The sequence below is a fragment of the Martes martes genome, assembly GCF_963455335.1.
Source record: "Martes martes genome assembly, chromosome: 4".
NCBI lineage: Eukaryota > Metazoa > Chordata > Mammalia > Carnivora > Mustelidae > Martes > Martes martes.
This window is the reverse complement of record NC_137891.1, coordinates 9,043,643-9,069,278: the sequence shown is the minus strand read 5'-3', so window position 1 is coordinate 9,069,278 and position 25,636 is coordinate 9,043,643. Positions and strand designations below refer to the sequence as shown.

The 25,636-nt window shown below is 34.7% G+C and overlaps 1 protein-coding gene across 7 annotated transcripts in view; it reads left to right on the top strand.

The window, feature by feature from the left end:
- The window catches only part of PHF20L1 (PHD finger protein 20 like 1), a gene marked incomplete at its 3' end in the record, with an annotated part of 75,675 nt that overhangs the window by 19,920 nt on the left and 30,119 nt on the right, over window positions 1–25,636 (top strand). Inside the window, exons 4-12 of one of the 7 annotated variants that reach the window (XM_080800992.1) lie at window positions 82–166; window positions 3,368–3,456; window positions 3,691–3,768; window positions 8,280–8,493; window positions 9,076–9,201; window positions 14,510–14,592; window positions 18,115–18,367; window positions 20,518–20,706; window positions 20,956–21,162. In XM_080800992.1, the coding sequence (XP_080657118.1) occupies window positions 82–166; window positions 3,368–3,456; window positions 3,691–3,768; window positions 8,280–8,493; window positions 9,076–9,201; window positions 14,510–14,592; window positions 18,115–18,367; window positions 20,518–20,706; window positions 20,956–21,162 (1,324 nt within the window). Of the gene's footprint in view, window positions 1–81; window positions 167–3,367; window positions 3,457–3,690; window positions 3,769–8,279; window positions 8,494–9,072; window positions 9,202–14,509; window positions 14,599–18,114; window positions 18,368–20,517; window positions 20,707–20,955; window positions 21,163–25,636 lie in introns of those variants that run through there. The other 6 variants (XM_080800991.1, XM_080800994.1, XM_080800993.1 and 3 more) reach the window with 6 other exon arrangements.

Here is a 25,636-nt window from a genome sequence, read left to right as displayed (position 1 = left end):
AAATATTACAAAAGCTTAATTTTATAAAAGAAATGCTTATTTATTATACATGGTATTGATCTCAAAAGTTGTTTAAAATAGGATTTTAAAGCTGGAGAAGAAGTTCTGGCTCGCTGGACAGACTGTCGCTATTACCCTGCCAAGATTGAAGCAATTAACAAAGAAGGTATGTATTTGAGGTGATCTGAGATTTACAGTGGGATTAATAGTAAAATTTAACTGTATTTCTAATTTTAATTAATGTGTGTAATTGTTACATATGGTTGTTACTTCTCTTTGTTTCAGACTTTACTTTCCTTCTAATATTCTTTTTTGGGAGTATTTTATTTGTAGTATGTAGGATAACATGACACCTGATCTACTGCCAAAATAAATTTTAAATTAGGAGCGGTAGATACTTGGTTAAAACTGTGCAGCATTCAGTTTACAGGTTTACATGGTATGCATTTTATTTCTTATTCTCTTCTTCTTTATTTCTGTTTCTGGTTGTTGGCCAAGTTATTTTTATGAGCGCCTCATCCAGAATGTGAGGGAAGATTAAAGATAAAAGGAAATTGCAATCTGGTTACCTTGGAAGTAAAATATAGTATAGTGTTTTCTGAGGAAGGAGTGTGAAAATTTATCAGTTTGAGGATTTCCTTTATTGGATCTTTCCCCTGCCTGTTTTCTTTATTTTTACAAATAAAATTGGGATTGTTAAGTTTCCTAATAGCCTTTGTGATATCTAATGCTGGTGTCGAGCAAAAGTTACTGAACTGATCAGAAATGTTGACAGTAACACAGAAATCAGGTGTATTAGTGTGGCCGAAGGCGAATGCTTCTGTTGGGACAGTAATGTATTGAAAAAAAAAACAAATAGAACTTCTAGACTGATTAATTTGGAAAGGTTGAGAATTAGTATTTAAATTAGTATTAGGAATATACTTAAATATTTTATTTTTTAAATTTCTTATTTAAAATTTCACTTTAAAAAGCTATAAAATAGTTTACAAGTATATTTTTCAAGTCAATAATACATTAGTTTTCTATAATGATTATTTTTTAAACTTGACCACTCATTCATTTTTTTCACTGAAGAAACACATTGAGTGGCAGCTTCTTTGCAAGAGGAGCATTTAATCTAAGTAAGGTGATGCTTCCTTTAAACCTGAAAGACGAGTCAGCTAGATAAAGAAGGAATGAAAGGCTTTTTCAGACAGGAGAAATGGTATATTGCAGAAGAGCAAAAGAGAGGCCTGTCACTTTTTAGGAATTGCAAGACTTTGATGTGACTGGAGTGAAAGAGCCCTTTAAAGGGAATAGAATATCAGAAGAGGTGGGAGAGAGAAGCAAAGATCTGTGTACGCAATGTCTTGTTGCAGAATTTGAATCTTATTTGGAGATGATGGGCAAGAACTGTGGAAGGTAATTAAGCTGAGGAGATTTAAAGTAACAAACTTGAGAAAAAATGGGAGGTAAGAGGAGATAAAAGGGGAAAACATTTAAAGAGATAAAGAATGTTAGGTGTGGCAAAGTAAATCGTTGTTTAGCTTGAAATTATGACATAACTTTACAAAGGCCTATTCCAATGTATTGTTTTAAGGAATTGAAATAACAAATATGGCTATGATTTTACTACCTAGCACTAGTCACCTTACTTCAGGAAGAGTTGAGGAGCATTTCCGTTGTTAGGTTTGCAGGTCACCTGCTTCCATGCTTAAAGCTCCTTGGGAGTATAGCATATTACAAGTCCGTGTGTACATGCACTTGCAATGCCCTCAGAAGCAAAGCCCCCATATTTTATCCTATCCCATTTGTCCATGGGCATAGAAAATAAAATTAAAATTGCACTGGTGGAAGAACGAAGACACTTATTGCAGTCTCTGCCATTTCAGGAGGAGTTTAAGTAAGCCATTAGTGAAATATTGACAGATGCAATTTCTTTTTAAAAAGTCTCCATTGGAGGTATGTCTTGTGATTTCTGTATGCTCCACATGGTGGATGAACCTGCTTTCCATGCCCATGCCGCCCAAGGAAAACAAGGCAAAGGATGCCTTCAGGAGGCCTTCTGTTCACTGTAGGAGCTAAACAAAATGAACAAAAATAGACATTAAAGTGTTTGAAATATGTCTGAGAGAAATTGAAGAGGAGGGACAGATCTGTAGACTGGAAGGCACAGGGAAGTGTTCCTATTATGGGTGGGATTTGAAGAGCTGGTCCTTGAAGAATAGGTTGGAGAGAGGAAAAGAGCAAGGCATCCCAAGAGCAGAAACAGCGTGATCAACAGTGGGGAGGGATGAATGTCCGGTTGGCATAGTGTGGCGCCTGCTCCCCTCTGGAAGGCCGTTACTGAAGAAGGAAGAGGACAGTTGCAGGAATGACGGTAGTATAAGGTGTATGTATGGTTTGGTATTCCCAAAATTTTACCAGTGGTTTTATATCCTTGCTACTCAGTGGGTCAGTTTTTTCTCCGTAACTGGGGTCTAGATCTTTATATCTGTAATACTGTAAATTATGCTAATTGTAGAAAAGATGAAACCTATGATGTTCAAATTGCAAAATTAAGGAAAATCTTTATACATCTGTATCTGGCTTTGGTTTCAACTTCTAAGCCAATCATAGTTACCACATTTACTGTTTATACTTCTTTTGTAAAGGTCTAGTATCTGTTTACTTAAAGTGGCTCTCAGCCCTCATTTGTACAGAAATGATAGAAAATTATTGAAATTTCTTAAGTATAAAATCTGTGTAATTTATATGTTTTGTGGTAGTACTGACTTTTGTTGACTTGAGAACATGGTCTCTATAACCAAAAGTGAATATACTTTGTGATTGTCGTGAGAACACGGTCTCAAGCCCTAAAAGCAGAATGAGTGAGTGGGAAAGGCATGGGGATGGGGGTGTAGTTATGGCTGTGCTGCTGCTTAGTGGACTGCTGTGGACAGAGCCTTCATCCTCCTTGGAATTCCGTGTTCTGATCTGCAGAGCAACAGTGTCATCTAGGTGGCCTGTATTTTCTAACTTAGAAGCTTGTGGGTCTGATTCTTAATTGCTAGTTCGTTAATACTGTGAAAGGATAATCTTTCCTTGAGTAAATGACTTTTTTTTGTCTGTCGCTTCTTTCTCTCTAAAATGAAACTTTCAGAGAGAGCAAAGGATAATTCCTATAGATAGATGATTCCTCGGGATTTCTTTGTTAATAATGATTTTATTAGGGGAAAGGGAAAATAAACTTTAACCAACTTGATGGAGTTCTTAACAGGTGTGTGTTTGCAGTTACTGCAGTTACAGTGTATATACTTCTGTCAGGGCATTACTTGTTAGATTTCAAGTGTTGCTGTAAAATTCAGTTGTATTTTCTAATGATTATGACTTGCTCCTGTTTCAGGAACATTCACAGTTCAGTTTTATGATGGAGTAATTCGTTGTTTAAAAAGAATGCACATTAAGGCCATGCCCGAGGATGCTAAGGGGCAGGTAAGGGTGTTCAGCATTCCTAGCTACCCAAAGGGATGTCTTCTTGAATGGTGACAATCAAAAAAAGTTCTTATATATATATTTTAAAGTGAACTAATTGTAGGATTATGTGCTGATAGCCCCAAATAGCAGCAAGAAAAAGAAGCTTAGAATGTAAAAGAAATTTATACACTTGATTTTTGCTTCTTTGGCTTTAGACCTGCTAAAGTTATAGGTCACTAGTTTCTGTTCCAGGTGAAATCCCAGCATCCACTAAGCTGGTGTTGTCCTATCGACCCAGCTGGATCGTGTAACCAGTCTATGGGAAGTGAGGTAAGTGCCTTTTTTTAATTTCATTTTGTTTTTCCTGGTATATAGTATCATTTAGAAAGTTAATTTTTAATATAAAATTTTATATTGAGTTTCTTATCTTCTTCTTTCCTTTTATAAATCATAGTCATTAATCTTCTTTTAAAAGGCGCTTACCTGACACTCTAGGCTGTTTCAGGTAGGGCTTTCTGAGTCATGGGACGTAAGCAGTCTATTACATGCTTTGTCACTGCTCAAAGCAAGAAAGAACGGTAAGCATTTAAAGGAGAATCTGGGATGAAGTTAAAACCATGATTCCATTGGTTGAATATGTTTCCTGAAAGACTGGAAAGAAAAGGTGCCAGTAGAAATTTAAAAGATTTTCTTTTATGTTCTGCTGTTATTTGGGATTTTCAGCACCTGGACCTACAATTAATTTTTAAGAATTGAAAGTAATCTATAAAAATGTCTAATATGGATATATGCTACATATTTGTTCCATACTGTGCAGTGAAAAGTATCATTCTGAAATGTGTTGAAATCATCTGGTCAGCTCCAGCCACATGTATACAAATGTTTATCACCACATTTAAAAAAAAAAATGATTCCTGATAAATTCCGAGAAGTATGATTGTTTTAAATCACCTGGTTTTTAAAAATTTAGTTTTGCAGTCCTCTGCTAGCAGAATTTTCTTCCCCAGTTAATATGGAAATGCAATTTAAAATGGAATTGCTTTTGATCAGGAAATTGCTTTGTGTTTTCCTACCTGTACGTATAAATAAAATGTTCCTTTAAGCATTCAGTGGTGTGATTTCTTGGTTACTGCATAGAGAGATTGATTAAAACATTGGGAACTTAGTTTAATATACATCTTTAATTAAAATTCTCTCTCTCTCTCTTTTTTTTTTTTTTTTTTTTTTTTTGCTTTAAAGCTTTTATTTTATTCTGGTTATTCAAATGTTGGTGAGATGGCACTAAGCCTAAAACTTCATTTTTTTCCAAAGTGGGATACAAAGCAAATTTTGGTAAAATTACAAGTCATAAAAATTTATGGGATGTATTGGGTGTTTACTTTTAGTAAGTAGTTACATCCAAAATATAAACTACTAAAAGAAAATAAGGGTAACACTACATTTTTTTTTTTTTTTTTTTTTTTTTTTTTTAGAGAGAGTGAGTTTGAGAGTGTGCACAGGCCAGGTTGGTTGGGGGGGATGGGGGGTTAGTGGTAGCGGACACAGGGCTCGATTTCACAGCCCTGAGATCACTACAAGGGCTGAAATCAGGAGTCAGAAGCTTAACTGACTGAACCACTCAGGCACCCTGAGTAACACTATTATGTCTTTTAATTTACATTTTTCATCATAATTTTTAATACTAGCACAGTAAAATATTGGTAGAATTGTTTTTTATAAAATGGCCTCATTTTATAAGTGTCCTTTTTTTCCCAAAAAGTTTTTGACTTGTTTTCATGTAGGAAATATACCAAGTCAGGTGTTGTGTGGGCAGTGCTGAGAGAATCCAACTTTGCATGTATCTTAGAAATTTTGAGTACTTTGAGAATTCCTTTGTAAAGATACACAGTAAATTTCTTTTACTAAATTAGCAAAGGATAAATTGATGCAGTATGGAGATACATTCTTCTCTAAACTTTCTGTAGCTTTTTCTGTTCTACTTTTTCTTTTTGCAAGTGTGCTGATGTAATACTAATATTAAAGATTTGCTCTTAAGGTCCTCTACTATTTATAAAAAATTTTTTTGCATACATTATTTAATTGGGTTCTCATAGCAAATCCTTTGACACAGCTATGACTGATACTTCTGTTTCACAGTTGAGGAATTCAGAACTTAGAGAATTGAGTGACTGACTTAGAATTTCGTATAACCGTAATGCAGAGTGATTCTGAACTCAATCTGATTTCTTTATTGTGTACTGCTCTGTTGTCTACAGGGAGCTTTGAAGCAGATCATTAGTTCTAATTCATGGAATGATCACACCAGTTATTTTTAATAGCGGATCTTACCTGTTTAAAAATAGAAGGGCAGTATAATGGGAGAATTCTTTAATGACACAACTGCAGTGATTCCATGATTAACAAGTCATATGATCAGGAACTTTAAAAAAATTATCTGATTGTACTTTTAAGAGCTACAATATGAATCTCTCCCAGTTTTCTGTTCAGAAAAAAGGTGGGGGAAAAAAGAGAGAAAAGAGGTGGGGATGGAATTTACCCCTGGCATTTCTCAGCATTTCTCTAACAACTTAAAAATTTCCTCACAATGTGGAACAGAGAATTAAGCACTCTCTCTTCATAAGACCATACAGGTATGATCTCTCTGAATTTGGCACTTTGCTAGTCCGGCTATATTTTTGTTTCTCTTTCTGCTTTGTTGCTTACTATCCATTTCATCTGCGAGGTGCTTTTTTTCTCTAATACTTAGTGTCAGTCTCAAGGCTCGATTTAGCTGTAGCCCTTTGACTTACTCAGACTGTTCTTGCCCCTTGTGCCTGTCTGTTCTCATACACTCTGATTGCCATGGCTTTGTCTGATGGTATTCCTCTTCCTGGCGGTGCCCATTGACTCCTTTCCTTCTGCCCTTGGCCTTGAAGATTCCTGCTGCAGTGCTCACCTCATCTGTTATGTTTCCTGAAACCTTCTAGTAGCCTTTCTCTTAAGTCAAGATTAATCTTTTGTTTTCTTCCATGGTATTTTGTTTATTCCTCCACTGCCTCTTCTGTCACACTGTCTTGTAGTTAATTTTATTTGCCTTTCAGTTCCTTATAGGTAACAACAAAAAACATGGCTCTAAGTATACCTGGGATTGGACAGTACTGGTTTATCTGGTTTGTTTTGTTTTGTTTTACAAATTAGAGACATAAACCTGTATTTCACCACTGTGGTTTGTTTGTTTTTTTTTTTTTTTTAAGATTTTTATGTATTTGAGAGTGAGTGAGAGAGAGATCATGAGCAGTGGGGGAGAGGTAGAGGAAGAACCAAATTCCCTGTTGATCAGGGAACCAGATGCTGGGTTCCAGCCAGATCCTGGATTCCAGGATGTGGGGCTGGATCCCACCGAAGGCAAACACTTAACCGACTGAGCCACCGAGACACCCCATGTCTTAATTCACTTTCTAATAAGATATGTACTGGGGACACAGTTTAAATACTGAAAAAGCTATATGCTGGTCATCTTCCAGGCAGGAGCCAAAGGTGTTCCTTCTAGGCAGGAGCAGGGCCGATGCATTTTTGGGGTCTTTCAGGCAGCATCTCTTAGGAATTGTCTCACGAATGCTTAGCATGCTTCTTGGCACATGTAGCAAGGTATTCAATAGAAAATTGGGTGAATGAATGTTTTCTGTGCAATCGCATGATAGTTTTAGTTCATTTTAGTCATGGGGACATAACGAAACAGATTTTGTTTGTTGGTTTATTTTTAATGGCTTATTGTCTTCATATATTTTCAAGACTGAGCAGCCATCAACCTGTATCACCTAATGATTGACTTTTGTTAATGAAACCTGTGAAGTAAATGCATTTGATGTTGTGAAGTAGTTTTTACTTATATGGACTAAGAATTAAATGCATTACCCATTTTGGTTGAATTTGAGTTAGTCTCTTTGAAGCTTAGTAGTCTCAGTGGAAGATTAACTGTAGAGATAGTGTAAATGCTTGTTTTAAAAAAATCTTTTTGATTGTGAAAATTAAAATGTTAGCACCACTTTTTAAGTATCTTTTTATTCTTTTACAACAAGCATTTTTAGTTAAAACAGTAATAGTAAAAATTATTTAGCAACAAACAGAATATAAACACAGGAAGAGTAAGTATTCACATCTCAGAAGAATGGTGATCCACACAAATACTAGGAAGTTGAAGAGAGAGGGAAGTTAGTCTGGAGCCTGACTGCATGTATTTCCCCTTGGTCAAATCAAATGGCTCTTTTTCTTTCACTGTAGTACTAAGCTGTTGTGATAAATTGGTGTGCAAATTTTCAAAGCTTTAAGAATTAATAAAATCATACCTTGAATTCTGTGAAGTTGACCATACTGTGAGTGGTACATTCTTCCTAATAAGGAAGAGTAATTTGTTCAATGGAAAATACATTTCTTTTAATCAGAATTAAAAGAATTGCAACGAAAGCATTTTTCTCTTACTTCTTTTATGGTTTGTTGTATTCAGAAAAGAAATGCAATTTGCCACTTGAATCTAAAGTGCTAAGAGCACCATGCAGTGTTCCATATTTATTAAAGGGTTGCCTCTATTATTAGGTTTTATTTCTGTGAAAATATATTAAAGGAATATTTGTTACTGAATATTTTCCAAGTTATGTAAGGTTATACAATCCAAGTAACCCCTTAGATCATTAAATTTGATAATCACCATGTTGATTTATCTTATAAATTAATTAATTCAATTTTTATATTTGTGTGCATGTGAGGGTAGCTTTGGAAATGTGAGACATGTTTTTATTCATTAGTGTAATTAAATTTTGATTAATTTTTTAATACTTCACATGTTTTGTGTTTTTCCTTTGGAGGATTGGATAGCTCTAGTCAAAGCAGCTGCCGCAGCTGCAGCCAAGAATAAAACAGGGAGCAAGCCTCGCACCAGCGCCAACAGCAATAAAGAGAAAGAGAAAGATGAGAGGAAATGGTTTAAAGTACCTTCAAAGAAGGAAGAGACTTCAACTTCTATAGCTTCTGCAGAAGTTGAGAAGAAGGAAGATCTGCCCACATCTAGTGAAACATTTGGTACAAAATATGTTCTTACGTTCATTCTTCGTGGCAGGGTAAACTCGCTAGAGAGTAAGCCAGACCCTTTGGTTACCTGCAGTTTGAGGGTATGGTGGAATGATTGGGCTCTTCCCTTGCATGAGGGAAGAAGTTAACTTCTGTAGCAGGTTGTAGAGCTGAAGCTTACTGGCCTAATATGGGTACTGGGTAATGGGTGACCTTAGTATTCTTCAATAGAAATGAGTTCCGATTTTGACTTTTACGTTCTTATTAGTAGGCTTTGGGGTTTTTGTTTGTTTTGTGATTTTTTTCCCCTTTAACTTTTTAAGTGCTTCTGCATGTATTTTAGTATGTAATATGGAAAAAGCAGTGAGTCACTTTCTTCCTGCTTTTCTTTACTAAAGAATAATTGCTTAATGGTTCTTTATTTCTAATATATCAGTCTGGAGAAATTTGTGTTTTTTAAAGTTCTATGTTAAGTACTAGGTTAAAAATAAGTGCAAAGCATTTTTACTATTTTGCTATCTAAAAAAAAAAAAATCATGTGTTTTAACTTTGGATTCTAGATAAACTCTCATATATGTATTCTATTAAAAGTAGGACTTCATGTAGAGAACGTTCCAAAGATGGTCTTTCCACAGCCAGAGAGCACATTATCAAACAAGAGGAAAAATAATCAAGGCAACTCATTTCAGGCAAAGAGAGCTCGACTTAACAAGATTACTGGTAAACTACAATGATTTTTTTGGGGTGGGGGGGAAGGATTGGAGGGTTTGATTTTAGAGTAGTCTGTTTTTAATAAAGTAAAATGTATCTCGTGGTTTAGTGTAACAAGTGGGTTAACAAGAAAGACAGTTACTTTATGGTTCTTCAAGGTCAGCATCCTCCAACACTGTCAGCTTTTTCTTTTGTGAAATGTGAAAACTATCACATTCTTTCTACCTACCTCACAGGGATGTTGTGAGGATTGATAGGATCAAATGTGATAAAATGCCATAGTTTTAAAATCACCTGGTAGGAGTAGTTTCTATAAACATTGAATTATCTGCTTTTGTCAGTCTGTGGTGACATCATCTCTGTGGTTCTAAATATTATTATATAAACATTTCTTACTCTTGCCCTGTCTCATTAAGGATGGTAGCAAATAAGGGGCGCCTGGCTGGCTCAGTCCGTGGAGCAAGCAACTCTTGATCTAGGGATGGTGTGTTCAAGCCCCATGTTGGGTGTAGAGATTCCTTGAAAAAATAAAATCCTAAAAAAAAAAAAAAAGATGGTAGCAATGCAGTTGGAAAGATGATTACCAAATTAAATGTAGTTCCTGAATGTGTTAATTCCAAAGTAAAAGTACTTTTCTAAGTTTCTCAAATTTATCTTCAGGTTGGACTTAGAAGCTTGTTTTATTTTCTGTGCTTTGTTATAATTTAGGAAGTAGGGTGCTAGGATGCTGAAAACTCTGGAAGTCTAGCCTGGTTAGTGTTCACAGGAGAAGAGATTTAAGTCTCTGAAGCAGGGCCAGTCATACTAGGTCGTGTCACTTCCAAGACCTGTTCAGCCTAATGATTCTCGTCTTTCAAAAAATTGTGAGCATACTTAATTTTTCTCGGTATATGCTAAAAGGGAAATTAAAATACTTCCAAGTATTTAGTCATATGTTTTTATTTTAAGGACAAAGTGGTTTTTAGTGCCTAATAAAGCTGTATAAACCTTTGTTGGCATTCTTTTAAATAATATGAAGAAGCTGTGGTTTCATTGTCAGATCAAAGAATAAATGGAAATTAGACATATTGACCATTTTCTGAAGAATAGAAGCCCGTTGAAAAATGACTGCAGCTGAGGGTTCTTTAGAACCACTGTTGTATCATGGTAGTGTTCATCTTAAGTGATTAGAATTGGTTTCAACAGGTGAGAATATGTAGTCTTTCTATTTGTTAATACTGTTTTTGTGCCTTTTTCTGATAAAGGATATTTTTGACCCCAGGTCAGGAAATATTTCAAACGAATTCACCCATTCCACCTTTTCCTTAGAAACTGTTAGCTTTGTAGAAAGTCAAAATGTTATCCAGGTGGTTGTTATGATGGCAGTTTAAGACTTCGTTTGGCCCTAGCAGAATGGAAACTAGGGTTGCATACTGTGGCAGAAGAGGAAGAGCACTTCCAGCTCCTGTGAGACCAAGACTGAAAGAGCACTACCGGAGGGGTCAAGACCAAGGGAGATGGACGTGACACTGACGCGGTGTGACTGCCAGCTTACCAGCCGCAAGGGTTGTCCTGCAGTCTGGATAATCTGCTTTTAGTTTCAGGCAGTCTGTTCTCACAGGTGCTTTACTGAGAAGTTCAAGCCCAACATTTAAAGAAATAAAAGAAGAAAACAGCCCAGTGCACAACAATGTATTATTTACATATGGCCTTGAAAAGACAATAGTGGGGAAAACCATTTTGCCTCAAGGAAGCTCTAATGCTGGTTGCTTGGTAACACCCTGCACCTTGTCTGGAGGGACTGTGCCCCTCACTTCAGCCCTTGGGAGTCTCAAAAGAACAAGTGATAGTTTGGCAGCAGTAGAAAAATGTAAGATTTTTATGGATGTGAAGCCATTATGAGTTTTCCCTTCATTTACTCAGAATATTGAATATGTGATAATCCTTTTAATAGTTCATGTTTCTGCATTTATTCCTGTGTTCACCTTGCAACTATATCATGCAAAAAGATTAATAGATCTTGCAAGATTGTCTTCACTGGTTGAAACTCAAGCTTGTTCCTGTGCAGTAAATTTCATTTGTTACCATAAAAAGAGATGAGAACTACTATAAGATAGTGATTTTGTTATGGAATTATGGTATATTTTAAGTTTATCAAGCTCGCTTATGGTGTCTTTTTGCCCCTTTACTACTGAGAGGAATATGGCTATGATCGTGGCAGCATCTTAGCCTGCTCTGATGTCTTCCACCCCCCCCCCAACTCCATTTTATTTATTTTTGAAATCATTCTAGCTGGGAATATGTGGACCAGCCACTGGATAAATGTAATTGATATATTCACCCTCCTTCTGTTTCCTCCCCCATATACACATCCTATAGAGATTCTAAACCTGAATTCTCTTTAGGGAATGATATAAGATGGCTTTTTTGAAGTTTCTGAATAAGTACATTCTGAAATGATAGTAGCACAGTGTATATATGTTCTTCCAGAGACTGACTTTTCTTTATGTAATGTACATTATTGATAGTTACATACTTCACGCATACTGAGTTAGAATTGACATTTTACGGAGAGATTTAAGAGTCCATACTTTGGGACAAAGTTGCAAGCAAACTTCAAGCGAATTTGAGTAGATTTTAAAATACAGTTTGTTAAGGGAGCAAAAGAAGAAACATCAGCATTTGGTCATGGTCTATTTCTGCTATTTCTAGGAGTTGCTAGAATTTTAACCAGCTTAGATAAGTGTGTGCAGCTTATGGAATTTTCAAAATAATTAAAAAAAAAAAACTCAGAGGTCTGAATGGGCCAGTGCATGTTACTGATGATAATTTTAAGAATATTTGATTCTTATTCCCAGCAAGAACTTTGTGTTTTGGAATCCCTGGTTGAAAAGTGGAGCACAAATTTAACTAGTTTTTCTTTCCTCCCTTTTGCCATTCCAGGGTACTCTGGCCTCTATTCTATTCATTCCTATTAGCACAGAGTGACAGCTATGTATTTTGTAGCTGAAGTACAGTATTGAGAAACTGTGATTTTGTGGTGACTCATGAATATTTGATATTGTACTTTGACCTGATATTTACCTAATAATCTTGAAATGATTATGCATTCTGTTAAGATAATTACAGATGCATTCTTCTGGAGGCAGACCTATTAGTGATATATTGGTAATAAGTATTTACAGATAACTAAAATTGATTTGTAGCCCTTTCCTTTCACTTAACTCTCTCTTCTCATTTTCTAAGGATATTGCATTTCTTCCCAGCGTCTTCACAGGCCAAGAAAACAGATTTTGGACAGTCTCTTAAGGCAGCAGGAATCAGAGACTTGCCAAAGACTTTTATTCTTGTTCCCTTTTGTTGTTTGTATTTGATACCTCTTCTGTAAGATAGCATGGATATAAAGTATGAAAAGCATTTATCAATTGTATTGGATGCATTTGAATTCTCAGGATGCCACGTATTGTATTTTCTAATCTAATTTTGAGTACTTTTTTTTTCATTAAATGCCCTGTTACCTTTTATAAGAACGTTACAAAGCTTTATTTTTCATTCACAAACCGTTAGGTGGGAATTGCTTTTAATTAATTGGGTCTGTAATATCCTAATTTAAATTCATGACTATGTCTGAATTTTTTTATTTTAAAGCTTGTGGTCCCTTATTTTAAATTTTGTAATTTGAGATCTCTTCTATGCACTGATGGGATTTGAAAAGTATTTCTAGAACCTATGTGAAAAGAAGCAAAAGTAAGATATATTTGATAGACTGAATAGCAAAATATTTGTCTTAGTTGAGTAAACCTTAGAAGTGGAACCTGTACTCAGTTTCCTGCAAAAGAACTTAATCCCTAATTACTTTCCTTTTTATTTCAGTAGTATTGATTCTCAAAAATACTAGCTCGAAAAGAAAAACCTAGTGAACATGGTTTTAAATGTTAAGGAAATACACCATGCTATATTTCTTTCAGTCACCTAAAAATGTGTTCAAAAGTGATACCAATATAATTAGGATTGAATTTATGGTTTACAAGTTTTCGTGAAATTATTTCTATATTGGGGTTTTCTCCCATTTAAATCTATACTTAATATTGTGTGAGCAAACTATATAGACTGTTTCATCAACTAGACCAAATGTATCAAAATTGTTTTACACCCCACCTTTTCTATCTTAAATTAAAATTCTGGGTCCTGGATATTCAACTTCCCAATAAAGGAAGGGTGTTTTTTGCCGAATTTAACACTTGGCTCTAATACTGCTTTAAGGGTATGATTTTAATATTTGAATTCATACGTAGATTACTTAACATCTATCAGACTGTTACCTGAAAAAGTCAAGAGATGTGACCACATAGATAGCCTGATGTTACTAATATGGCGTTTGTGGGCACTTTTTCTATTAGGTACGCTGTACACTCCTTCAGTGTAGTATGGGTGATATACTTGCTATAGTAAGTTTACTGTTATGTCATCAGTTAAATTAACTTCCTTTGAAGCAGAGGTTTTGTGTAACCAACTTCAAAATGACAAAAGTGATTTCTGGTGACTTTTTATGTGCCAGTGGTCATCAGCAAAGACATACTCGTTATCCAAGTAAATGCCTTTAATTTATAAATTAAGGCAAAGTTTTAATGTCTTGCAAAGTTATTTTATATACTCTAGATGAAATATTTTGTTTTCTAAAATTGAGAGTTAGTGATATACATTGGAGAAAACTGGAATTCCTAGGATAAGGCTATAATATTAAGCTCAAATGTATGAAGGGTGTGCGCTTTGGTCCTGTTAACATAAAACAGCCATCAGTGTTTCTGGCACTTTTGTAAGAAGATAAGGTACAGTGAGGTACAGGGATAAACCTATAAAGATTAGATCAAGGGAACCAAGTAGAATTAAAAATAAAGCATCGTTCTTTGTTTGTTTGTTTGTTAGCTAATAATGAAAACAACAAAATCTTACATTCTAGATGTTTGGAAAGATTTCTCAGATCTTAATATTAACTCTGTATTTCAGTTGTATAGACAAAGCTCGTATTATGAGTATTAATCTAAGTATTAATTTAAGCAATCTTAGGTTTCTAGACATTAAGTTGTAGAATTAAAAATTTTTAGGCTAAATGTGTGTGTGTGTCTATGTGTGTTTTAAGGACATCTTTGGAAGTAATATTTTTACAGGAAACTAATTGTATAAGCATCTCAGGTGCTGATTTAGTCCTTTAAGGGTGTTTGTATTTTTGACAAGTGAAATTTGAGAATGGGGGATTTCAGCTGCTAAAATTTGGGGGAAGTTGGAGTGACAGTCACTAATTTTTCTAATAAGCAATTTCTGTACAATTTTTCTCAAGGTTTGTTGGCATCCAAAGCTGTTGGGGTGGATGGTGCTGACAGAAAGGAAGACTGCACTGAAACAGCTCCAATGCTGGAGCAGGTATGAAACGGTAGCATTTGATTGTTTTCAAGGTTCCCAACTGGAATGGTCACGGAGCTATAGTATCCACGTAATTGAAATTCCCCTTGTGATCAGATGTGGGAATAGGAAGCTAATTAATGGATGATATATTTTTAACTTTGCCTTCTCCCAGGTATACAGATAAAACTACAGACTTTGTTAGTGTTTGTTTTCAGTAGACTGGCATTAAAGCCTCTCTCTCCAACATTTGAAGGCCCAGAGGCAGGCATCCCAGGGTATAAGCTTCCAGCTGGACCACCTTTAACTAGCTTACAAAAAGACCCTTACACAAATACTTTTCATTTGTGAGTTAAAACAGGGTTTTTGACATCTAATAAAGCTTCTTTTGTAAGAAGTTTCTTTTATATTGTAACAGTTGGTGTTGTTAGACTGACTATGTGTTTTATGAATTGATCAATGAGCCATACATTTTTGCTAGGATGTATATTTTAATAACTACAAAAAAAAAGAATTTTAAAAAACTATGAAGGGTCTGTCTTTAAACCACCTAATAGAGGAATTTAAAAGCGAAGGTTGCAGTTGCTAGATTTTGCCTTGGCTACCTTCAGATTCCCATAGTACCTGTACATAATGAACTGTGCATGCTTTTACATTCTCTAAGGGCTTAACTTCTTGGGCACTGTAAGACTATAAGAACACAGTAATAGCCATAACTGGATTTCCTTGGTTCTCCTGTTTTAAAATCTGAGCCTTAATGTAGTTTTAATATATCCTTTTGTATTAATTTAATTTTCTTTATTAGTAGCCTAATAAAGAAGACTTTAAAATGAGTATCTTTTGGTCTTCTCTATATGCGTTTTACAAAATAGTCCAAATTTAATTGATATTGTATTGAGTTTTTCAGGGTTATTTTAGGCCTGATTTGATAACAGTGCATTGTTTTGGTGCCTCCATTTAATGTTGTATTAAACCAATGGCTTTTAAATTGATAAATATGTCAGTGAATCATACCTTCTGATTTTCTGTGATCATTAAGCGGTTAAGTCTCTGCCGTTACTGTCAGTATATCAACCAAATTTTAAGTGATTTTTTTTTTTACTCTGTATTACTATATTCAACGTCCCAGATATAACAATATTTTGTATTTTCACCACTGTTTATGGTATTCTCAGAATGCAATAAATCAGGGACTTGGGTAATAAAATGTTTCTGGAAAATTCATTACAATGTCAATCTTTCATTATGCACAATCCTGATGCGGTGAATGTGATTGTGAAAATTACTTATTACATGTGGAAGTTAGCATAAAGGGCAGTGCCCATTTCAGAGAGAATTACAGACAATAACATTCTGAAATTGAGTTTAAAAAAAAGAAAGAAAAATTGAGTAACTCGGCTGTTTCTCTTTGCATAAGTAAGACGTTTTTGAGAGTCCTTGCCAGTTTTGTAACAAAGAGACCAATAATCATTACTGAAAACTTTGTAAATTATTTGAGATTTTTAAGGAACATAAGTGCTGTTCCCCTATTTTTTGTCATTCAGATTGATATCATTGTGAAAATGTTCTGTAACCAAACTCTTAATTTTTATGCTGTTTGCCCTGCTTCAAAGTTAAAAGCCGAGTTATAAAACTCTTAATTACAAGTATTGGTATCAACTCTAGACTTAAAGGAGAGGTATTGATTGTCACTAACCTCTGTTGTCTTAATGAGTAAAATAACGTCACTCATGACATCGATTGATAACAGGCCTATAGCCAGAGCTTACTGTGCTAATGGATTTCCTTTATTTACACTTTAAAAAAATTCAAACTGTGGTTTTGAACCCCAATTCTCAGATATTAATTATAGATTATTTAATTGTATTAGGGAATTGTCATGTTATATTTACTTTTGGATAAACCTGCATTAGATGCATAATTCAGTAAGTTTTTAAAAATGTTAATTTGTCCTTGTTTAGAAGTTAAGCACCTTATCAAGATACTAATTTAAGTTTTAAAATCTTGTTTTATAACTTTGTAACTCGAGAGTACTGGATGCTGTAGTGATGTCTCTCACATATGTGAAGATGAACAATAAAATTGTTTATTTACAAGTAATGGCTCTAATTACTTTTCTGGCAACACCTTTTATGATAAGTCTAGGAATCCTTTCCATTTATGGAGTACTTTTTCAAATGATTATTCTGCACTTATACACATGTGTAATGAGTAAATTCAAGAATAGAAATGACAACTGAATGAATGGGACACTTGACACCATCCCTTTTATGTGGTATGTCTGACATGCCATCTGTAGGACATCCAAAGGTGCCCTGCTTAATACCAACTGTACACCAAAATTTGAGTGCCTTGTTTTTTAGTGGGAGCAGAAGGCTGTTTGGTCCCCAGACAATGATCTTTCATATTCGAGAGAACTGCAGACTGCTGACCTGATGGTCATCCCTCACAAAAGATCAGGAAGTAAAAAGGTTCCTGGCGACAAGCATGTTCATAGTGGCAATTTGATTCTATTTTATAGAGGCCTGTCTTAGTATGGATTTTTTAAAAAGTGTATCTCCTATTTTGCTCTCAGATAAGTGTGTCAGAAAGAGATACAACAGAGGCATTCCCAATCCATAGATTATAAATCCATCCAATGTGGCTATTCTCTATTGTCTTTGGACACATTCACATCTATTTCTACATAGGTAGGAAATTTTACTGCCAAATGAATAAAGATATCCTTTATGAAAGAACTGACAAAGTTCTAATTTTTTTTTAAAAGTATCAGTTGGCAGGAGGAAGGTAAAAATTCTCATCTAAGAATGCGACGTATTTTGTTTTTAAATCCAATGTTTTTAACTTACACTTGGTTTTACTCCTTGGTTTTTTTTTTTTGTTGTTGTTGTTGTTGCTTGTTTTGTATTGTTTTTTAGTCTTTTAACTCTGTATTGCTGGTGGCTTTGATTTCATGATGCACTATGCTTATGAAACTCTAGCTTTCAGCACTAAAATGAGTTAAAGATAATGTTTCATTAATTTGGTCATTGTTTTCCTGTTGAGATCTTTCTTTAAAGGGAAACTGTCTACTTATACCTCTGCATTCAACTTAATAAAGGAGATTGTTTTATTAGAAAACATCTAAAAGTCAGAAGCTTTTAAATGTATTCCTCTACTGACCTGAAAAATGAAAATGCTGTTTATTTACTTGTTATTAAGGTAGTTGGTGATTACGGTTTCAAGTGAGATACGTTTCAGTTTAATACTGTGGAAATATTTGTCCATCAAGATAACATTTTATATTCTGAGAATATTATGAGTAATATGTTTTTAAAAAGTCAAACTTAGACTAAAAGTTGACAGCATCCCTTTAAAGATAGCCTATTCAACTTTTAGTTAATAATTTGTGGGGTTCTTTTTGGTTTTTCATTTGTAATAGAAATGTTATATGTTGCTTAACAATGTTTTTGGATACTAAAGTTGCTTAACAATCAAAATAGAATACAAGAACAAAAATGAAGAAACCAAAATAAAAATATCAATTTTTTATTATTTATTCAGGCGATTTCACCTAAACCTCAAAGTCAGAAAAAAAATGAAGCTGACATTAGCAGTTCTGCCAACACTCAGAAACCTGCACTGTTATCCTCAACTTTGTCTTCAGGGAAGGCTCGCAGCAAGAAATGCAAACATGAATCTGGAGATTCTTCTGGGTGTATAAAACCCCCTAAATCACCACTTTCCCCAGAATTAATACAAGTCGAGGATTTGACGCTTGTATCTCAGCTTTCTTCTTCAGTGATAAATAAAACTAGTGAGCACAGATTTTTAAAAAATAGTTACTTATCCTATAAGATACATTAAAAACAGTTTGATTGTAGTTATATTGTATTTTTATGAAGTTGCTTTTTACAAATTCAAACTTAAGTGGATATGATAGGGAAGGCTTAAAACTATTTCAGGGGCAAAAAGCATATACATTTCTGACTGATTTATTGTACAGAGACTGTACTGATTGAGAAACCTTACCATTTAATAACGCAAATTTTTACTGTAGTTTGACTATCCTCAATAATAATCCAAGCACAGTGAGAGGCCTGATTCATTACAAAAAACCAAACCAAAACAAAACAAAAAGTTAAAGACCCACACTGGATATTTTTTATCAATTCCTAAGACTGTTCTTATGGATAGATCTAGTTACTGTCCCCATTTGTCTCTATCTCCCTGCAGTACATTTTATTCATTCTTGTTCTGGGATTTGGAGTACAAATTTCAATTTATTTTTACTAATGAAGAGGAATGCTTCCTTGGTCTTATTTTAAAAGATTTTACTGTTTCAATACCACTAATCTTCAGGTGGTTAACTTATTAGTCTTTTTAAAAATAGCCTCCATCCTGGGTCTGGATCTATAAAAGAAGATGACCCTGCATTTCTCTTGTTTAGTATTCTAAATTAGAGACATAAGAAAAACTGGTACGTGGGAAGACGCTAGATACAAGAGATACTAATGTTGGCGATTGATATATCACTTGATCTTACCCAAAAGGCCGATTTGTGATTGATACATCAAGTGAATTAGTATCCTGATTAGTAAATGAATATGACACATTTTCTTATGAACTCTTCCATATCCTGTCTTCAACAGTGAAAAATGTTGGCATTGAGAAGACTTTTATCAGTCAACTATAGTTGCCTCCGGTTCCATTCAGTTGCCATATTTTCTACCAAACCATATTTTTGAATTTTTGAGCAGGATTTGGTACTTTTTTGGTTTGGTTTTGTTCTTTTTAATAAACAGGTAGAAAGAATGGGAACAGAAAAACTCTGTTGTTTCCTCATAAAGCTTCATTGCATTTTGGCATTTATCATATGAAATGATGTCATTAGTAGTCACCACAATGTCATGTGACATTGATAAGTATTTTATTTTGAAATTGTTTTGTATTTTGGTATTATAGCCACAATGTTACAGCAATTGAATTTTATTCTTTCATTTTTTTCAATTATCACCATGTCTTTTTTTGTTTTGATTTTTGTAAAATTACATTTAAATACCCAAAACATCAAGCTCTTTAGACCACTCTTATTTCCTCCTTCTAAGTTAACATGAGTGTATTGGCCAGTGTAATCCTGCCTGTTCTAAATTCTTCCATGTTTACATGCCACGTAGAAAGAAGAAAACTAAAGGTTAAAAAAAAAGCAAAAAAAACAAGCGGAAATTTTGCGTTACATAGAAGATGTTTAATCGACCCACCAAGTTAGCTTATTAAAAAAAACACAAAAAAACCCCCCATGAGGACCAAAAAGTGTTCTGTTCTTTTAAAGTCCTCATTATTTGCCTATAAGAAGTACTTAAAATTGTTTATGTTCAATTTTTTTTAATGAATCAGGCCCAAACTTATGTTTATAAAAATCCATTTGTGGGAATGAGGGTGGGATAAACTTATTTACGTTACTTTTACTTTGGCAAATGAAGCACTAACTCTACAATGCATGTCAGATTTTTGTCACCTATGCCCCCTGCCTTTTTTTTCCCTTCGAGTTTCTAGATTTGTAATGTAGCAAAAGGAATATATATATGTATATATATATTTAATTTTTTAAAAATCTCAGCTATACAGAGAATATTTTCCCAAAGGAAGAATGACAACTAACACAATGATCTGCAATTAGAGAATTAACTGTAGTCTGTCTCTTGGGAAACTACCTGAAATCAATGTTCCATGTTTTTTTTTTCTTTTTGGTTCTAGTAGGCTTTAGATTTTAGAAGTTTTGATTAACTTTTTGTGAATGAGGGCACAGTTTTTGCCTTTGATTACTTTTGGAACGTGCCGTTCCTTGTGGATACCTTACAACATCAGAGGGCAGAATTTGAATCATTTTTCCCATTTATCTCCTTAAATATTATAAGATGATCCTGGCATGTGTCTGCTTCGTGAACATTGAAGATCTTTTTCTAGGTTCTCCACAGCCCGTGAACCCCCCTAGACCTTTCAAGCATAGTGAACGGAGAAGAAGATCTCAGCGCTTAGCCACCTTGCCCATGCCTGATGATTCCATAGAAAAGGTTTCTCCTCCCTCTCCAGCCACTGATGGGAAAGTATTCTCCATCAGTTCTCAAAATCCGCAAGAGTCTTCAGTACCAGAGGGTAATGTATATTGATTTCCTATAGAACCAAACGTAAAAGAGATAAAGATTATGAAAACACTAAGAAGTTTCTTCTTTTTCCTTATTACATCTTTTGGACTTAACAAGCACTTCGTTTACCCTACAAATATTTGAGTGCCTTCTGTCATGCCAGGCACTGTTTAACTTAGATAACATTTTAGTCCACATTGATTTTAATGAAGCCAGTTTATCTGTGTTAATATTCTATTACATTCTTTATTTTGTATAGTGCCTGATGTTGCACATTTGTCACTTGAGAAGCTGGGACCCTGTCTCCCTCTTGACTTAAGTCGTGGTTCAGAAGTTTCAGCACCACTAGCCCCAGATCCCGCTTACCATAATGAATGTCCCAGGGCAGAAAAGGAAGACACACAGATGCTTACAAATCCTGCTTCCAAAGCAATAGCTGATGGAAGAGGAGCTCCAACAGCATCAGGTAAAAAAAAAAAAAAAAAAAAAAAAAAAAAAAAAAAATTCATTTTACAAGTAGCTAGGCTTACAGTTAGAGGGTATAGGCATTTCGATGTCTAATTACCTTATTTTAATATGTAATTCCTCTTTATAGATACTTTTATGTAATCTCTATGGGAGATAGGATTTCTCTGTCAAAAGTTCCTTTGGGAGACCATTTACCTTTACCTTTCTTGGACTGACTTCTTATTTTGTCACTTTAATCGACTTTCTTCTCCTTGTTTCTTTCTTATATCCTATTTCTACTAAAATAGGAATTGTTAGAGCCAAAATAATTAGAGGGGTTCTTGGTTTTGAAGCTAGAAAATACCTAATGGGATCAGAACTTAGGTGTAAGGATTTAATAGAATGTAACATTTAAGAAACACATGGCTTAAGTTTAACTGTGTACCTTAAATGTACTCCCATATTTGTGGGCAGAATCTCCCAAATTTAAATGTCATTTGTTATAATGTTATTTTGGGCCTCTGATGTGTAAAATCAGCCAATAACACATTTGGCTGGTGGATGATTTTATGATACTGTAACATATATGGTTACATTGTTTAATTGAGAAGTTTTATAGAATTTTAACCTCAGCCAAAGAGTATACATGATTTATAAAAACAGGGAATACTAATTTCAGATGTTCTTCTAGTAAATTACTAATTTGGAGTTAGATGGATGAGAGAAGTTTCAGTTGAGCCAGAAATGAAGAAAAATGTAAGACTGATTCTTGATCTGCAGCTTAGAGCATTAGGAGTGATTGTTTTAATAGTACCTTCCCTAGAGTCACTTTATTTACCAGCTCATCAGAGGAAGTGTAAAACAGAGCTTGGTCTTTTCTGGTGGTGGCACATACTAAAATAAAATGATTGAAGTAACTTACTTTTTAGATGACTGCCTTTACCTTCTTTCAAAGTAAAAATGTAATATTAAATACACAGTTTTCTATGGTTTGATTTTACCAAAAAGATTGAAGTTACTTTGTTTCTGTATTTTGTTTTAAAAAAATCAGTGCCCAAATATGAAGATTTATAGGTTTTGAAACATTTTGCATTTCCCAGATCTGATCCACTGCCTTTGACTCTTTTCCAAACCCCTTCTATCCATAGGGTAGTTAATTTTTCTTTTCCCTTTCCCCACAAAATTTCTGAGTTACCATTGACTTTTTGAGATATTTTTCCTGATGAAGGTCTTCTCCAGTTCTTTAATAATCTGTAGTTTATTAAAGATATGTACAGATATATGAAAAATATATTAAAGTTATAATGATTTATATCTTTTGGGGAAATTACTTTGATGTGCATTTGGAAATATTTATATTTTCTTTAAATATATTGTATTTTGTATATTGTAAAGAAAATATTGTATTCTCTTTGAATATTTAAGTAAATATGTATATATTCTAATAGTAATGTGACTGAAACGTAGACCAATATAAACAGCTATGTAATAACTGAGAATGATGTTATTGTATATCCTGAAATGTCAAAGTAGTGATTGCATATGGAATGGGAATCCTTGAAATTCAAATGATTTTGCTTCTAATCAGAGTAATAGCCTAGTCTTTTTCAGAATTCTATTGTATTTGTGGACATACTGCTAATTATGGCTGGGATGTGGTTCTTGGTTCTCATAATAGTTAAAATGTTTTTGGGGAGAGGGAAGGCACACACCTTTTTAAGTCTTGGAAATAATTTTGATGAAGTCACAGTAGTAAGACAGTTTTCTGGAGAAGTGAATGGTAGAGAGTAATTTAGATTTGTAAGATGATGAATTTGTAGATGCGCTGAGGAGTGAGGATCCTCTGCCTGTGATGACGGCTGGCAGCTTCAATTGCTTAAATCAAGGAAATGCATGGTTTAAATGTTAATTACTGAAAGTCCGTTTATTAGAGGGTTGAACACAGCCACAGTGTTTGAATGTGGCGTGATGGGGTTTCTAATTTATTTCTGTTACTGCTTTTAATTTTTTATTTTTGGAGAAAGCAGTAGAATTTAGGTCATATCCTAATTGGACACCTTTTCATTAAAATTTTGTGAGCCTTTCTGACTTGCATTGAAATTCTGAGTGGTTTGATTGCTTTTTTCTCCTAACATTTTTGTTCCCTACCTTTTCTCAATGGCTTTGCAGTCTTTGTTGGACTTCTTACTGCTTCCCAAGGGGTCTTTCATGTACAAAGTCCAGCTGTTTTTGTTTGTTTGTTTTCTATAATACATGTGTGTTTGCTTTGCTGGTTGGTTGGTTTCCATCTCCATTTCATTTTATTTATTTATTTTTAAAGATTTTATTTATTTATTCGACAGAGAGAGAGGGAGAATACAAGCAGGGGGAGGGGCAGAGGGAGAAGGGAGCCGGATGCAGGACTCATCCCAGGACCCCAGGGATCCTGATCTGATCCAAAGGCAGTTGCTTAACCGACTGAGCCACCCAGGTGCCGTACATCTTCATTTTAAAAGTAAATTTGTTACCTTTGAATTTTAAAACGTCTGTAGAAAGGCTTATTTACTCGAACTTTTATTAGAGGCATTTTCTGTCAAATTGAAATTTGACAGAAATTATATTGAATTTGAAAAAATACAATTTGTATTTTTGTCAAATTGAAACTCTTGTGTTTAGAATGATGAGGTTGTTAGTCATGAGTTGTAAAATGGTTTAACAGACTTAGATTTTCAATTTTTTGTGCGTTGAAGAGACATCCACATTGCTGAATTTAAAAATTGTGGCAAAGGATTGATGAGATTATGTAAATTATCATATACGCCTGTTCTTTAACAGGTTAAAATTTTATTTCTTAGTTGTAGCGTTAATGAACTCACACTAATCCTTCTACATTCTTTTACTGGGAACCATGCCGGCATGATGGTAATCTAGGGGAAGAAAACTATTGCTGTCCCCATTCCCCAAAGAAATCATTGGTACCCTTGTAAAAATTGATGCCTTTGTTTTCATTTTATTATTGGAGTGCTTGATCTAACAGGGCCAAGCAGATTTAGGTGAGGATAGAACCTTAGTTTTGGTACTATCTGGAAATGTTAGCTCATTTTCTCATTTATCTGCTGAAATTATGTGTAACAAACACTGAATTGCTCTTACCTCTTTAAGGAGTTAAAAAGATAAGGAATCTCAGTGTAGGGAAGGGTGAGCCAGCAGTAATCCCAGAAGCTCTGACTTGTGGACCGCTTGCCTGGGCTGTGGCGCTGTGCTAGCACTTTAAATAGATGGGTTTTAGTCCAGTGTCTTACCTCAACTTGGCATTTACTTTTAAAAAGGCTTTTTGTTTTTAAGTGTTTTTCAATTCTTTTCTTTTTTTCCAGAATTGTGCAAAACAAAACTACAACCAGGGACTCTGTAATCTCCTTCCACCCCCACACCAAATGTTGATGGCTCCTACAGAGCCTGGGGTTTCCATGGAGAGTCTCAGGGAATAGCCTCATTTTTTAGCCAGAGGAATTACAGATAGTTAGCATACTGGAAGGGCATGAGAAATCCCCTGCATTGCTGGGTTTCGTGTTGTGGGCAAGCAAATGCAGTTCGGAGATTTCTCTCTTTTTACATAGCTCTGTTTGTTTTTATTGTTCTTTTTTTTGTTTGTTTGTTTTTGTTTTTGTATTATGTATCAGACTATCCTGTAATATTTTGTTTGAAGAAGATGTTCTGTTGATAAAATTTAGTTTAAAAATCACTGTTCAGAATAGTAAACTGGTATCCTTGTTCTTTGGTTCCCCCATTCCAGCACATGGTGAAATAAGCGTCAGGTACTGAACTTGTCATAAAACTAAATTTTTTCTCTTGTTGAATTCTTGAATAGGCCCATTTTACTTTTCTACTTAGGTGTGTTTTTAGAAGTCCTGCCATTATTGCAGAGGTGAACATTTAATATTCTTATATAAAATATCGACAGCCATTTGTCCGTCCCTCTGTTTTACTTCTGAAATTTATTAGTTAAGAAATCTAAAGGTTTGGGGACCACTGGAACTCGTGAAAACTGTATCTAGACCTAGTCCTTTCTGAAAGCACTCTGGGAGTGATTTACTCTGTTCTGCTGCACTGACCTGTATTCTGGAGCAGCGAGCGGTTCATAGACATTTTATTTGTCCTCCAAGTACCTGAGGGATCCCACATGGTTCAGTGAGCGAAGGCAGCCCAGGAAAGCAGTTTCCATTCGGATCACCTTGGATTCAGTGCTCCAGGGGGTGGGGACCTGCAAGGCAGTGATCCTGATCAAGGGCTGTTTCTGAGTATGTCTGCTGCCACTGGGACTCAGAAGCTCCTTTCTCATTGTCTTGTAAATGCCTCATTATTTTCATGTAAAACTCATCAAATATGTAGAATGTTCATGGTGTGGTAATTAGCAGTTAATAAATAGTAATTATTAAAGGAAGTGTTGTGGGGTGCCTGCGTGGCTCAGTTGATTAAGTGGCTCCCTTTGGCTTAGCTCATGGTCTCGGTGTCCT